We start from the raw sequence: 15,859 nt of genomic DNA, 5'->3' as shown, positions 1-15,859 counted from the left end.
GACTTTTTTTTTGGATGGTCACAGAAGGGTGAGGGTCTTAAATAAAAGAGGAGGGGCTTCTTACCCCTGGCTCCACTATCACCTTGACAACAGGAATGGCTGCCGACTTGAAACCAAAAGCCTAAAGTTAATCCGAGTCATAAGAACCAGCACCAAACCATTCACAGGTAAGTGCTGCTGCAAACATCACATATCATCAGTGACCTGTGCTTCATTCAACATCCGAATACATTAAAAGCTCTCAGATGGAACTTTATTTAAAAAAAAAACCCAAAACAACACAAACAACACAGCATCAAAACTTACCAACAAGAACAAGATCAGCAGTGTAAGCCTGTCGCCACATATTCTAAGCAGTAACACCATAAATAAGATTCATGGAAAAAAGAATGCAAATACCTGTTGCTCTACTAAAGAGCAAGCTTTCTGTCGCAGGATTTATTTTGTTTATTTCTACCAAGTTCTATATTTCAATTACAGGAGGTGTCTTATTTTAAACAGTCATTCAAAAAAATTCAAACAGACACATCATGACATGGAAAAGGTGGCAAAGAGCGTGAAATCAGTGTTAACATGAGCCACAGAAAAGGACAAAGAGTTGCCTTGGAGTAGCAGTATAACAAATTCATTCACAGATTAAGTACGTATATAATTAAGAAACAAGATCTTAGTAGATCTAATTAGAATTTATAACTTGCTATTTTATCAATTCTTTTTTTTTTAATGCCAATTTAATAAAAGATCCTTTTTCACTCTTTTCATTCAAACCACAGTACGCTGACACAAAAACCAATGTCTCCCTTTTTCTGGATTGACTAAATAATTATCAAATGTGTGTCACTAAATAAAGTGGTGAAACCGTTACATACTGTTCATATTTCATCCGTTTACATGACCGCACACGTGTTTCCCCACACTCACTGAACGGCAACTGAAGTGCTTTTATAATCTTATAAAAGACCCAAAGCCCTCTTTTGAGCTCTTTTAATCTCGGCTACACTCAGTTAGTTTAACCCTTGTATGGTGTTCGGGTCTGTGAGACCCGTGTTCAGTTTTTTTCAAAAGAAAAATTAAACAATTAATTATTTTTTCACGTGTAAATGTGTTGTGTCTTTCCACTCACTCCACTTGATTATAACTGATTTATTTATAACATTTTATATAAAAGAAAAACGAGAAGCACATTAATTCATAAATGTGATCTAACAAAGGTAAAGGGAAAAAATTAACCATGTTTGCTGTTCATATGTCTTGTAATTGGGATGAAGTAAACATCTGTTGAGTAATTTAACATAAAATTGTTTGATAGTGTTAATTTGGAAAGCCAAAACTCTAGCGGGTCCACCAGACCCATGAACACTGGCTGAGTAACAAAAATACGAACACCACACAAGGGTTAAGCTCAGTTAGCTCTGAGTAGATGGATTCTAATTTGTTTATTTTGTGTTTATTCTATCACATTCCAGGCGCTTATGACCTCTGCTCCTTAAGTGCGCCATATATGATCATTCCTACACTGTTTAACTATTTTAAAAGACCAGCAGGTCTCTGCAGCAACCTGGACAAATGTGGTGGGAACACAATTCTCCTGATAGGTCAGTCCCTTCCTTGAACTCTTTCATTACTGTCTCATAAAAAATACATAAAGACACAGGCTTTACAGTTTCAAGATTCCCTAAAATGCCAGTTTTCCTTAAATGATCCACACCGGTGGCTCTAAAGTTCATTTGAATAGATACAGGTCAAATTTGACCCAGAACAGCATTAGTTTGTACTGTACAACAGTATAAAGTTTTAACATATTTTCATTTTTGTTTATTTTTGGTTACTTTTGGAAAAGTCATCAGTCTTCAGATGACCTAAAAACAGATTAAATCTGACCTGAACAGTATGTAAGGGTTAAAAAGCTTGAGTCGATTACATGTTTTTTTAAAGCAGCAGCTTTTCCTGTTATGAAACTGCAAAAAATAATTCCTAATGCCTGAAAAAAAGACAGCTGCGCCCTTGATTTGTAACACTGATGCTACAGCAAGGCACTCCTGCAGCGGAAGACACAGCAAGACATGTGCGATAAATGATTACTTACATTGATCTCAGTGATGGCAATGTCAACCACGCTACCCACAACAATTAAGGCATCAAACGTGTTCCATGCATCAGCAAAATAGTTCTGCAAGCACAGGCAACAAAGACACACAGAAAAGAAGAAAGAGAGACAACAAAGCCAGGAAGAAAAGGAAGAAGTAGTATAAAAAGAAGTGTGAAAGACAGAAAGAAAAGAGCATCAAAAAGTTGTGCTTTGATATAACAGAGCGAGGCTGAAAAGGTTTTCCTGTCGGAGCTTGTGAGAGTGCCAACTTTTATTATTGCTGGCTTAAAGGAATACATGCTGTTTGTTGGCACTTATTGCCCCCGAAAGCTAACAGCAGATTTTCAGGTTATTTAGCAGATATTTGGCCTGTGGTGCTTATCAACCATTGAGCCCGACAAAGATTTAAAAGATCGTTTCAAGTGCAGACACTATTCAACACTAATTTAAGACAGGAAGGTAAGGAAGGAGAAAAGATGTGAAGGATGGAAAAAAGGAGAGTGGCAGTAGCAGTTGGAGAGCAGGAAGAGGGAATGACAGAGTTCTACATACTGACGTCTTTCTACCTGGCTGAGTATGATGTCGACTACACTGCCAATCACCACCAGAGCATCGAAGACGTTCCAGGCGTCCCCGACATAGCCCTGAATATGGCAGCATGCACAGCCAGCAGGAGGAGAGGGGGGAGGCAGGAGAGGAGGGTGATGCAGGAAAGTATAAGAGATTACAGTGAGGGGTACAGGAGGGTGACGATAAGAAATCAGTGGAAGGATGAGATTCGAGCAAAGAGCCCGTGATGGGAGGCAACAGGAACAGGAAGAAAGAGGGCTGGCTTAAAAGTGTCTTCAGGTAAAAACTCAAACACTGATCTTTTTGGGGATAAAATATAAAAAGGACATCTAGAGGAAAACTCTTTCCCTTTTGAATGCCTAAAAGGGGTAACCCTTGTATTGCTTTCCTAAACTGAGCAGTGTCTGTCATATTTGAGGCCTCCTTCCAGAACAAAATGAGTGGGGGTGCTCCAGAAGTTACTGAGGGTGATCTCTGCCTACACAGCTTGGAAAAACCTGGAACCTGATCTAATGGTCCTCAAACTGCATTTATATTAACATATAAACATATAACATATAAATGCATATACTGGAATTTTAAAACTCATCATTAAGGGTAGAGAGGTGGTCATCTACATGTGGGAAAGAGTTAAGGTACTATTGGTCTTTGAATAGATCTGCATATAATTTGCTTAAACACTTAAGTTTTTGCATTAAGGACAATTTTTGACAGAAAATAAAATAAATCATAGAGAGGAGAGAAGAGACTTACTCTGGGCTTGAAGGCAATCAGCTTGAGGATCATCTCTACAGTGAAAACCCCAGTGAACACCATGTTCAGGATGTCCATGGCATAGTTAAATAAATGAGACTGACCATGGTGCTGAAAAGAGACATATGCACAGACTAAACACACAAATATTAAGAAACAAATACGTATTTCAGCATATGACAAAAGACTGTACATCATCATTTTAGACTCATTATGTACAGATCAGATCAGTTCAACCACTAACATTTCTAGGCACAGCAATATTTGACAAACTGATAAATTAAATATTTATTTGCTACACTATATTGCCAAAAGTATTCGCTTGTTTGCCTTCACATACATATGAACTTGAGTGATATCCCATTCTTAATCCAAACGGTTTAATATGATGTCCACCGTCCATATTCACCTACACTAGCTTCAAATCTTCTGTATTTATTTATGGCAATTTTTGAACATTCTTCCAGAAGCACATTTGTGAGGTCAGACACTGATGTTGGACGAGAAGGCCTGGCTCACAGTCGCCGCTCTAATTCATCCCAGAGGTTTTCTATCGGGTTGAGATCAGGACTCTGTGCAGGCCAGTCAAGTTCTTTTACACCAGACTTGCGCACCATGTCGTTATGGATCTTGCTTTGCGCACCGGAGTGAAGTAATGTTGGAACAACAAGGGGCCATTGCCAAACTGTACCCAGTACCCTTCAGGAGAAGGGTACTTCTCCAGATAACCGTCAAACCCAGACTTGTTCATCAGACTTGCAGATGGAGAAGTGAGATTCATCACACCAGAGTACATCTCCACTGCTCTGGTGCTTTACACCACTGCATCCGAGACTTTGCTTTGTGCTTGGTGATATTGGGCTTGGATGCAGATGCTCAGGCATGGATACCCATTCCATGAAGCTCTTTTCACACTGTTCTTGAACTAATCTGAAGGCCACATGAAGTTTGGAGGTCTGTAATGATTGATCGTATAGAATGTTGATGACCTCCACACACTATAATACCACTAACAGCTGATTCTGGAATATTTAGTAGTGAGGAAACTTCATGGCTGGACTTGCACGGTTTTTACAGATCTTCCGCAAGTGACCCATTCTTTCACAAATGTTTGTAGAAGCAGTCTGCATGCCCAGGTGTGTTTTATACACCTGTGACCATGGACGTGATTGGATGATCATTGACTTGAATGAGTGAGTCAGTACATTTGGCAACAAAGTCTATGTAGTGATTGTAAACCCAGTTCAACTTTACCTTAAAGACAGAATGAATAGTTCTTACCTGAATGGCCAGGCATAAGGTGTTGAGGATGATTAGGACAAACATGACGTACTCAAAGCCGGTGGAGTTCACCACATACCAGAACTTGTACTGGTAGGGGTTTTTGGGAATGTAGCGCCGAAGAGGGCGAGCTTTAAGAGCGTACTCGACACACTGACGCTGCCATGGTGTTGATGGTTTGTTGAGGCAAAAAGAAGCAGAGACTCATAACCAAGTAATTAATTATTAAGATATTATTTGGCTATAATGTTGCATTATTTCTTCATGCTTTTGAAATAATCATAAACAGACTTTCCTACCTGATTTTTGTCCAGCTCACAGTTCTTGTACTCCTTTTCCCCTTGCTCCTGGAACGTAACAATAACAAAACCAACAAAGATGTTCATCATGAAGAAGGCAATGATGATGATGTAGATGATGAAGAAGATGGAGATCTCGATGCGGTAGTTGTAGATAGGGCCCATGTTCTCCCTGTTGGAGTCGATGGCCTTGTACAGCAGACTGTAGGGACAAAACGGAGACAGAAAGTCAAGATAATCAGTTACTATCCAGTGGCAATACAGGATTTAGTTTGGAAGAAGCAAAATAAATATCAAACATTAAATTCCATCTTGCACATAAAACAGTACTTACGTGGGCCATCCTTCAAAGGTGGAAACGGTAAAAAGAGCCATCATGGCCATGAGGACGTTGTCAAAATTGAATTCACTGTTATACCAGATCCTCTCCTTCACCATGGGCAGCGCAGTGTCACCATTGTTGTAGAGAATATATGTACCCCTGGGATTTAAAGATAATATTAACTACATATGCTGTGTGCAGACTGAAAATGCAAGCAAAACCAGTAAGGAATCAAAGGTCTCACTTGCACTCATCTGGGCTGGACTTGGCATCATCTGTGCATCGATAAAATTTACCCTTTAAAAAAGAAAGCAGATCATGTCAGCTGCAGTGTTGTGCAAGAATCCCAAACTTTGTATAGCTTTTTATTATTTTATGGTAGAAGCATTGTTTAATTTAGTGAAGTGCAGAAGAGACGTGAGATTTTACAATCAGTGTGCGCCTGTTTCCCATTATAGCTCATTGCTGTACCTTAAAAAGTTGCACTCCGATACAAGCGAACATGAACTGCAGCAGAGTGGTGACGATCATGATGTTGCCAATGGTCCTGATGGCCACAAATACACACTGGACCACGTGCTGCAAAGCATACAGTTACAGTGCTATTAGAAATACAGTTTGTGTCACCAACAAAAGCGTGTGTTTGCACAAACATGGGTGCAAATTCAGACAGACAACTAAACCCATGCACATAGACAGAGAGAGATATTGTCACTCTCACCTTGAGTCCCTTAGCTCTGTTGATGGCCCTGAGAGGACGAAGAACTCGCAAAACACGAAGAATTTTCACCACTGAGATGGCGGACGACCTATAGGAGACAGAAAAACAGATCAGGGAAAAAGGGTTGTAATTTTTAATGGGTATGTCCCCACAGAGGTATTAGTATACTGAAGTTTTAGCTGCTGAGCCATTTAACTGTGACAGAGTACAGACAGGGTTTAGACAATCAAGATGTAACATGTTAATTCAGTTGTTTTTACTTATGACTTCTTCAGAATTTTCAGTTGAATTAGGCCATTACCCTAAGTAGCTACTACTGATTTAGTTTAAGTAATGTTTAGGGATTCATGAGTGCGGCTGAAACACAAAAGAGGCATGAAGTCTACTTATTCTATAAATTCACTGGTGAGTTACGCGCACTTTTCTCACATTGGATATTACACTGACTTTCTACTAGGGTGATGGCAGGATAAAGACCATTTAATGTCCATTCTGACTGAGTCACACATTTCCATTTTCACATATGGCTGTGCTGGGTAATGTCTAGAAAGGTTCAGGGAAATGTAGTACATGTGTGAAAACGGTAGTTTTTAACTTATCATCTGAACATAGTTGCTCAATTTTTGATGACAATCACACTTACTGAATGCCAAAAGACACCAGAGACACACCAACGACCAGCAGGTCTAATAGGTTAAAGTAGTTTCTACAGAACGCCCCTTTATGAAGGAATGCTCCAAATGCTGTCATCTGGACAAAGGAGAGAACCATGTTGATTAGCCATCAATCAAGGAGGAGGTTCAATCAAGGCAGCAATATGACTCAAAATGCATAATAACTGTTTGCTATAGATGATCTGTTATATTCTAACTGTTATATTCTGTTATATTCTAAGGATTAACAAAAGCACTCAAGCTTGGTAAGTTAAATTAACAGGAAAAAGTTTCAATCAATATTTAAAACATATTTGAAATGAGAAACGTCAGGGATGCATTTATGTGCAGTACCGCGTGCACACACACATTGATGGTATATACAGTACATATAGATACATTAGGTACAGACATTGCAAAATGTTAACACGACATGGGGAACATTTTAAAACTACATTCATTTCCTGTACAGATTAAGCCACAAAGTGAACCATAAACAAGGACTTTCAAGCTTAAGCTTAAATGAGATTTTCTGGTGCAGACATGCAGCAAGTATTGGGGAAAGGTTAGAGACTGATTTGTGAATGTAAAAATAATAAAACTGTTTAGGATATTTGTGGATTTCTTCAAGCTTTTTATTTGGAAGAACAGTTTTCCAAAAAATGCTTCTTATCTGTGTTCACAGTGTCCAATCAGACAGTGTGATTTTAAAGCTTGGTGTTAGTTGGAGTTCATCTACCGTCCGAAATATAGCAGACTTAACAAACATCCTACTATAATGATTGTAGTATATGAATGCACATACCCCACCTCCTCCTTAACATATATGAACATCTATTACTATAGATGTTCATAGATGTTTAGTTATTTAAAATCTTTGTATATATCATGTTAATTTCAATCTATTATATTACATTCTCAGTACGTCCCATGTAAGTAACTTAATGGTCTGCGTATCTGTATATGTGACAGAGTTTTGTTTGAGTCACCTCTAAATACTGAATGAAGAGTTCTGAAATTAGGTCCTTAAATATCACAGACATATACCTGAACAAACAGCAATTCACTCCAGTAAAAGCGAGGACATTTTTAACGACAATCAGAATTGTGCAACCCTTACCACTCTGATTGCAGAGTGCTAATTTTGATGTAAAGCTCTATTTAAAATTGAAAATGTTTTTAGGGTGTTGCATTATGTAGATATACATATTCATTTAAAATATAAAGGAAGTACTATGGAGGCAGGAGTTTGAGGTTTAGTGATCACGGGGCAAATTTATATCCACACCTATGATGTGAATTGAAACTGAGATTATTGACCAAAAAAATCAATAATCATGTCACGTTTACATTTTCAGGTTAAACATGTACAGGTTAGCTTTAAAACTGACAGGGTTTCTATGTAGCTTGCAAAGGAGAAGAAGGAAAAGAAGAATACATAAATACATACATACACACACATATATATATATGTATATGTATTACTTACATGTATTACATGTATAGTTATATGTATTAGTTACATGCATACATACATCATTCTGCTGTTAAGTTTTAATAATTAACCAAGTTTTTGTCATTTCACTATGTACAGTGGTATAACGAAGATATTCAGAAAAACAAAATAAAATAACATAAGGTCTGTCCCATAAGTGAGCAAAGCGAAAAGTGCTGCAGGCTTGGCAAAAACTGCCCGTTGGGTGGATTTTTGTTAGTTATTGTAATTAAACATAAAACGATATGAATTGTTTAAAACACGGGACTCTAATGTTTACTGCTTTTTTTTAATCTGCTGATGTGCTTTTAAAAACAATCCCTTTGTAAAACTATGAATAAAGTATACATTTTTGTCATCAAAGAAAAAAATGGTAAAAACATAATTTTAGGGAAAAGCCATACAAGCGGTCGTATTCTGGAGAGCCAAAGGTCCATGAACTTGTCGAGGGTTAAAAGGGGGAAGTAGGCCGTGATGGAAAAGTGACTGACAGACAAAAAAAATTTCTGACGAAAAGGCACGAGCTCCACGTTGACATGTCGGCGCTGTGAGAACAAGACAAGCAGGCGGCCATTCTGACCAGACTTTAGAGACAAAAATGACGAGAGGAAGAATGTGTGCAGCAAGCTTGGAAGTGGTGGGTTGTTGCTGAGCAAACGCAACGGTTTGAATTGTTTACCTTAATAAAGATCTCAAATGTAAACATACTAGTGAAGACATAGTCTGCATAGCCTAGGATCTGAGGAAGCAATCAGAGTGACATAAGCGCGCAGGGTTACTACAGCTCTACTCAGCACAGCACAACACAGCACGCAAAGGACATTTACCTTCAACAGGATCTCAACAGTAAAGATTGCGGTGAAAGCATAGTCAAAATAACCAAGTATCTGAAAAAGGCAATGCACAAGTTCAAGTCATTCCAAGACAACAGCACAGTGAGAGATTTATTAAATACTTTTAGCTGTAAATACTGCAAAGTTTAAACACAGATGAAACAGATACTAGTGTAGCCAAGCACTAAGTAGGTTATACTTTAACTGACCAATCACTCGTTAGTGCGTAGTCTCAAATAAATTCTTGTTTGTTAAGAAACGGTGATGTTCCTTCTCTGAAATTCTGAATGCAAACAAAGCTGGGCCATTGTCTCTTTTTAGTGTTGGAAGAAGCCATGTTGTGCCAGTGCAATCAGCACTGGCACAGAGTGAACACAAACAGACTATTTAAAACTCCTTACAGTGACATGCTGTAGCTGCAGACACAAAGGGAAGCCTGCTGAACTATCTGCTTCTAAAGTCTGCACTGAAAATGTATGTAATCACAGCTCGTGGGCAGTTTAACACGATGATACAATCATGTGGAAAATAAATTTTTGATGGGACTCCATGCAGACCTCTGAAAAACTAAGTACACACTTTCATTCAGTAACTTGTTGAACCACCTTTACTGCAATAACTTGAAGTAACTGCTTCCTGTATGACTGGATTATCAGTCTGTCACATCACCATGAGGAATAATTTTGTTCTGCTCTACATCACTACATCACTGCTCCAGTTTCTTGAGGTTTTATGCACAGCTGTCTTAAGGTCCCGGCACAACATTTAAATTAAAATGAGGCCTGGACTTTGGGTCATCACGGCACTTTGATTCGCTTCTTTTGCAGGCATTCTGTTACAGATCTGCTGCTGTGCTTGGATCGCTGTCCTGCTGCATGACCCAGTCTCGACAAAGCTTTAGCTGACATATGTCACATTTGACTCTAGAATAGAGTGTTCCAGAAATCTTGTGGTTTGTTCAGATGGAGCTTTGCAAACCAAAGCTGTGTTGCCAGGTTCTTTTCAGAAAAGTTTTCTCCTGGTAACCTTTCCAAATAAGCCGTACCTGTTCAGTCTTTTTCTAATTGTGCTGTCATGAACTTTAACATTTAACATGCTACCTGAGGCCTGTAGAGATTTTGTGTAGTTTCTCTGAGCATGCTCAGTTTGAATTTAGGGAGAATCTGCTGAAACGTTCACCCCTGGCAAGACTATGGGATTGTGTTTAGACACATTTGATTGCTTCAGACCAGAAAACTTCTGCTTTTATAGAGGCGCTCACACTTGCTAATGTACAGTTAATCAAGTGCATTTGATTAGCAGCATCTTGCTGCTACTTACCCTCTTAATTCCTATGTAAGCAGTAAGGCTGTACTTAGTTTTTCAGGTAAACAAGAGTCCTCTAAAAACTTTATTTTTTACCCAACTGCATTTAATTTCAGAGCCAAAAATTCCTCAAATTTAAGACATTTTGAATTATCTTTTAAGAATATCTTATGAATTGTGTGAGAAACAGACAAGGTTAAATAACATAATAACATAATAATAAATAGCAGTAGTTGTAAAATCTGTTATTGCCAAATCAGTCATTTCATATGTCACTTGTTATTTTTTAAGGAAAATTTTAGATTTGTTAAAATATGCGTTTTACTTATAACTTTAATGATGGGTGTTTAATGCACATTTTCAACACCAGGAGATTAAAATGGAACGTAGTAAATGAAATGTGGTAATACATAATTTACAAAATTACAGCTGAACTCCGACTGTGACGTGTAAAAAAGGGAAACAGTTTCCAGACTCATTGGTTGTTTACATACGATATTGCGAGCAGAGAAGTTGCGGATGGGGTCTTCGGCAGCCAGTGAGACAGAGCTGAGCATGATGAAGACCAGGATGAGGTTGGTGAAGATCTGATGGTTGATCAGCTTATGGCAGAATACACGAAACCTACAAAAAGAGAGTAGAAAGCAGTAAAGAGAGGGACTGCTTGAACTCTTTTAGTGTCTACAAATACATCTGTCACACTGAGCAGTTAGACTGGTTAATGCTCCTATGTGTTGATATGTCTGATATACGAGGCTCACGGATTTGTGCTGCTGAAAATGAAGAAGGCACTGCCTTCGGGGATGGGTGGAATCTTTTCTTTGATGGTGAGTTCAGAAAGTCGCTGAGGCCGAGGCCCAGATGGGACTTCTGGGAGCTCGTCATTGTCGGTACCATCATCACACACTGGAAAATATTAAAACAGTCCTTCTGATATGATCCTAGCATGAAAATCCTCAAAGCATGTCAAATTTACATGGGTGCCAAAGTTTTGTTTTAGTCAAATTTTTAAATGTTTCTTTTAATTTTTACGCATTTTGCTATTTTTTCATTGAATATACAATTTATTGCCATGCCTTATGAAGAATTTCAGTTAAAAGATCACTTAAAATTCACATACAAGATTATTTTTAACTGTAAATCCCAGCATACAGAAGATACACTTATGAACTGAAGATTCAAAATCCGGCATTCAACATGTAATATATCTACTGCACAATAATATATGTACAAAAATACAGTGTTTATTTAATTGATTTGATCAACAAATCACCCTTCCACTAACTGCTGTGTTGTGTTTGACTTCAAAGTGCTCACAGTGTCTGTGTCTATGTGTGTATGTGTGTACGATGTATGTATGTATATGTATGTATGTGTATGTATATATATATATATATATATATATATATATATATATATATATATATATGTGTGTGTGTGTGTGTGTGTGTGTGTATACTGTATGTGTATTGCTCAGTTAAAACAAGTCAGTTTACCTGGAGACTCACTGGAAGGATACAACTCTTTGTTTTCCTCTTGCAAGCCCTCCAGCGGCACCTTCATCATTCAGGTTTAAGAGAGATTTTAATAAACTCAGTGCTGCCATTTAACATATGCATGTCTGCAGTTTGATAATATAATGTAAATCCTGATTTTTTTTTTACCTTGGTCTCGCCATCTTTGCTTTCTGCTATGTCACATCTCTTCTTATCAGCGCTTGCATCCCTGTTGGGCACAGATGAAAAGGTCTGATTTACAACGCTTTTTTTTTTTTAAGTGACTGTGACAAAAGACTTCAACACTAGACCTTCAAATATAAAATATTAAACAGCTTCACCTGGCACTATTCTTCCTCTTCTTTGCCTCTTCCTCCTCTTTCTGCGCTGTGTTGAGGCTCTCTGCATCTGCCAGGTTGTCAACGGCGATGGCCAAGAAAACATTTAGCAGGATGTCTGATCATTTGAGTTAAAGAGAAAACACTAAACACCCCGATTAAAAACAACTTTTTCACACGGATGTGTGCACACTTCGCAGGCAATAGGATACAGTTTCCACAAATGAAGAGGATGATGAAGTAAATGCAGACGACCATTCCAGAGGAGGCAGGACCACCGTATGCCATGATGCCATCATACATTACTGTGTTCCAGTCTTCTCCTGTCAAGATCTGGTGAACACAATGTAGAGCAGAGGACGCCAAAATTATTCTGTTTGCCCAGACAATAATTTAAACTGTATTTATTGTCTCACTGCAGACACTTAGATTGGATGTTGTGATTCTTGCAAATCGCACCTCAACAAACAGACTCTTTGACAGATTAGCATTGAATTAGCTCACAGCGAGCTTTAATTTTGAATGAAACAATGAAATCAAACAGATACCTGGAAAACAGTGAGAAGGGCCTGGGGGAAGTTATCGAAAGTGCTTCTTTTAGTCACAGTTTCATCAAAGTTAAACTTTCCCCCAAAAAGCTGCATGCCAAGCAGGGAAAAGATAATGATAAAGAGGAAAAGCAGCAGCAACAGGGATGCGATGGACTTCATGGAGTTGAGGAGAGAGGCCACCAGGTTACTGAGAGATGCCCAGTGACTGAGGAAGAAACAAACAATAAGGGATTATGTCTTGTCAATACGCTCAACTTAGCCAGCTGGTATCAGACATGCTGTAGTCAGTTAATATGCTCACAGATGCCTGAATCCTTCGGTTTGTTTGAAATAAGTGTCATCAGCCTTATGTGAAAGATTTACAGCGAGATCTTTCACGTGTTCTCATGTAACAGATCACTTTTGGCAATAATCGGGGAGAAAGCACTTCCTTATTTTCTGAGCTTCATACAAGTGATACATTTTATACAAAATAAAAGGCTTTTTTTCTGTCAGTGAGAGATTAAATGTTGCTTACGTTAGTTGCACTCTAAGCTCACGTGTATAAGTCTGAAAACGGAATTTAAAAAAACTACAATGCACTCCAAATGAAAAATTATATAAAAACAAATTTTAAAACCCCATATTTGAATCAAAAGACGGGGTTTTAAACATCTTACGTCCAGAGATCACATGACTTTCTGTTGTTTTGTTTTTTTTAAGATTTAATAGTTTTGTCTTTGCTCTGTGTTAAATAGAAATCTCAGACATTCCCATTGATGGATTACTGGTCATGTCTGTAACAGGCTGTGCCAGTGGAGGTTTGCTGGTCTGATGCCTGTATTAAATAGATTATTATTCATCCATGTATCCATTCTCTTCTGCCTATATTTTTCAGGGTCGCTGGGGCGCTGGAACCTATATATGAATATATTATAATATATTTAAATGTTATGTTTTTAAATGTAATTAGGGGACATTTCATAGACCTCATGCACTTTTGAATTCTCATCTTTTGTGTGACTTTTTTAAATTTGACTTTTATTTTATTTTTTTCTTTGACTTATGTTCAGTTCAGCACAAACCTTGTTAATAAAGGTGCTATATAAACATTAGTATTATTAATATTATTGTCATTGTCAGTAGTAGTATTAGTGCGGGAATTGCTCACCGTGTGACTTTGAAGATTCGAAGGAGGCGTACGCAGCGCAATACAGAGATACCCAAAGGAGACATGATCGCTAACTCCACCAGGATGGTCTCTACGATGCCGCCACACACCACGAAACAGTCAAAGCGGTTAAACAGGGATACAAAGTAGGCCTGCAATCCCAAGCTGTACATTTTCACCAGCATCTCCAAGGTGAACAAGGCCAGAAGAACTTTGTTGGCAACATCTGGAGAAAAAAGCGGGATAAAAACGTCTAAATGCACGTTTTAGGATAGCATGGAACAAACAGAGCAAAGCACATACCCTGTACTTCAGTCAGCCAGTCTGGCTGGTTGTAGTGCTCAGACGAGATAGTAAGAGTGTTGAGGAACACCAAGATGATGACGAGCCAATAAAAGGTCACCGATTTCACAGCTGCGCGACACTTCCTGCGGCAGAAACGGTTCCATCGACGCCACTGACGGCTGTAGGCGATGAGTGTCACATGTTTAGGTTTTTGCTTTTTGTATTGCTATTTATTGGATTATTTGATTGGTGAAATACAATAAAAGCAACTTCATTATGATTCCAAAGGGGAAAAGGTTGATTAGGAGGAAAAGAGGGTAGGTTTCAGGTGCATAAACACAATGATTACATTTAGGGGGAAAAAACCACAGATGATAACATCAGCGGTCTGAACAATTAAAACATGATGCCATAATCAACCATGCAAGATGAGACAAGTCCAGTAAATGATGAACAAAGCTACCATGCAGCACCACAACGGGGTACCAACCTGCACTTTGATTTAGTAATTTTTTGACTGGGGAGAATAAAAAGAAGCAACTTTTAATTAAATGTAACAGAATGTTCAAATGTGCACTCTGCAATCCAATCAAACGAGTTTTAATATTACTGACTGTCAATTACCAGACAGCCTAAGCTGTCAATAAAATTTTAGAGTGAAACGTGTAATGTGTTGAGTAACATATACAGCACTCACCACAGTGGACCACAGCATGGTGATTTGTCTTCCTCTCCGTTGTGATTGTCTGTGGTCACTGATTCTGTCTCACTTGTGGGTATGCTCGCTGTCATGTCGCACACACACACATACAAATACACACACGTAAAGACACGTTAATGGAAAAAGTTTATTACACAGGCTTTCTGTTATGTTATGACTGATTCTCTTATTGATATCCATGCATTTTTGATTTGGCTTGGTTCTCGAGTGATAAAATATCCTTCAAAATAAATGTGACTTATTTTAAAATCTGAACAAACAAAGCCCAAATAAACACTCTAATCAGTCGTTACAGTAAAACAATAGATTATAATCTTGAGTTCAGATTTCAGCTTGTGATTATTTAACATGGACTCCATTGATCTCTTTTTTTTATTAGGAAGGCCAAGCCAAACCACCAGAAATTTTTTTTTTAAATGAAACAGCAAAATCTGCAAGTGTCAGATAAAAATGCTGGAGTGACTGCCTGACAAAGTTTGACCCCTGGATGTTGGAGTTTCACAGTGTGAAACCAGCTGTAATGCTTGTGAGCACTGCAAAAAGATGAAGCTCAAGGTTTTTGCACAGATCTAGTAACAGTGAATACATGCTGCCAGTCCAGAGTCAAACTAAATTTGATAGATTATTATTTATTGGACTGGAACTGGAAATCCATTTTCCATGGTGAGGTTTGAAATACCATTGACTGCAGTGTTCAGATGAACACTGCAGTCAAATGCATCAATTATTCTTGTCCAGGTATGTCATGCGTATACACATTAGAATTCACATTTACTGTACATGCACAAAATATAGTTGCAATTGAAAACGTGACTCAATATGATGATGATGATGATGATGATGATGATGATGATGATGATGATGATGATGAAGATGCCATTATTATGATAATGATGATGAGAAAACCATGTGGCAGTCCTAGATAAAATTCTATGTTTTCCCTCAGTCATCATTAAAAAATGGTAAGTTATTGTTTATTAAGAGATTAAATTATAAT

At 38.1% G+C, this 15,859-nt stretch overlaps 1 protein-coding gene across 1 annotated transcript in view; it reads right to left on the bottom strand.

Annotated features, from left to right (window-relative positions):
• The window catches only part of cacna1db (calcium channel, voltage-dependent, L type, alpha 1D subunit, b), a 92,351-nt gene that overhangs the window by 24,684 nt on the left and 51,808 nt on the right, over nucleotides 1–15,859 (bottom strand). The window contains exons 11-33 of the mRNA XM_080897722.1: nucleotides 14,839–14,926; nucleotides 14,632–14,658; nucleotides 14,160–14,320; nucleotides 13,857–14,082; nucleotides 12,704–12,911; nucleotides 12,368–12,488; nucleotides 12,159–12,273; nucleotides 11,986–12,046; nucleotides 11,818–11,878; nucleotides 11,083–11,227; nucleotides 10,816–10,945; nucleotides 9,011–9,070; nucleotides 8,863–8,922; nucleotides 6,679–6,785; nucleotides 6,036–6,123; nucleotides 5,786–5,893; nucleotides 5,559–5,611; nucleotides 5,327–5,473; nucleotides 4,993–5,194; nucleotides 4,694–4,852; nucleotides 3,413–3,523; nucleotides 2,656–2,733; nucleotides 2,087–2,170 (exon numbers count right to left, since the gene is read on the bottom strand). Of these exons, the coding sequence (XP_080753848.1) occupies nucleotides 2,087–2,170; nucleotides 2,656–2,733; nucleotides 3,413–3,523; nucleotides 4,694–4,852; nucleotides 4,993–5,194; nucleotides 5,327–5,473; nucleotides 5,559–5,611; nucleotides 5,786–5,893; nucleotides 6,036–6,123; nucleotides 6,679–6,785; nucleotides 8,863–8,922; nucleotides 9,011–9,070; nucleotides 10,816–10,945; nucleotides 11,083–11,227; nucleotides 11,818–11,878; nucleotides 11,986–12,046; nucleotides 12,159–12,273; nucleotides 12,368–12,488; nucleotides 12,704–12,911; nucleotides 13,857–14,082; nucleotides 14,160–14,320; nucleotides 14,632–14,658; nucleotides 14,839–14,926 (2,600 nt within the window). The remainder of the gene's footprint in view (nucleotides 1–2,086; nucleotides 2,171–2,655; nucleotides 2,734–3,412; nucleotides 3,524–4,693; nucleotides 4,853–4,992; nucleotides 5,195–5,326; nucleotides 5,474–5,558; nucleotides 5,612–5,785; nucleotides 5,894–6,035; nucleotides 6,124–6,678; nucleotides 6,786–8,862; nucleotides 8,923–9,010; nucleotides 9,071–10,815; nucleotides 10,946–11,082; nucleotides 11,228–11,817; nucleotides 11,879–11,985; nucleotides 12,047–12,158; nucleotides 12,274–12,367; nucleotides 12,489–12,703; nucleotides 12,912–13,856; nucleotides 14,083–14,159; nucleotides 14,321–14,631; nucleotides 14,659–14,838; nucleotides 14,927–15,859) is intronic.

The sequence above is a fragment of the Rhamphochromis sp. 'chilingali' genome (assembly GCF_963969265.1).
Source record: "Rhamphochromis sp. 'chilingali' genome assembly, chromosome: 12".
In the NCBI taxonomy this organism is placed as follows: Eukaryota; Metazoa; Chordata; class Actinopteri; order Cichliformes; family Cichlidae; genus Rhamphochromis; species Rhamphochromis sp. 'chilingali'.
The sequence above is the reverse complement of the archived record's forward strand: the minus strand, read 5'-3'. Positions and strand labels throughout refer to the sequence as shown.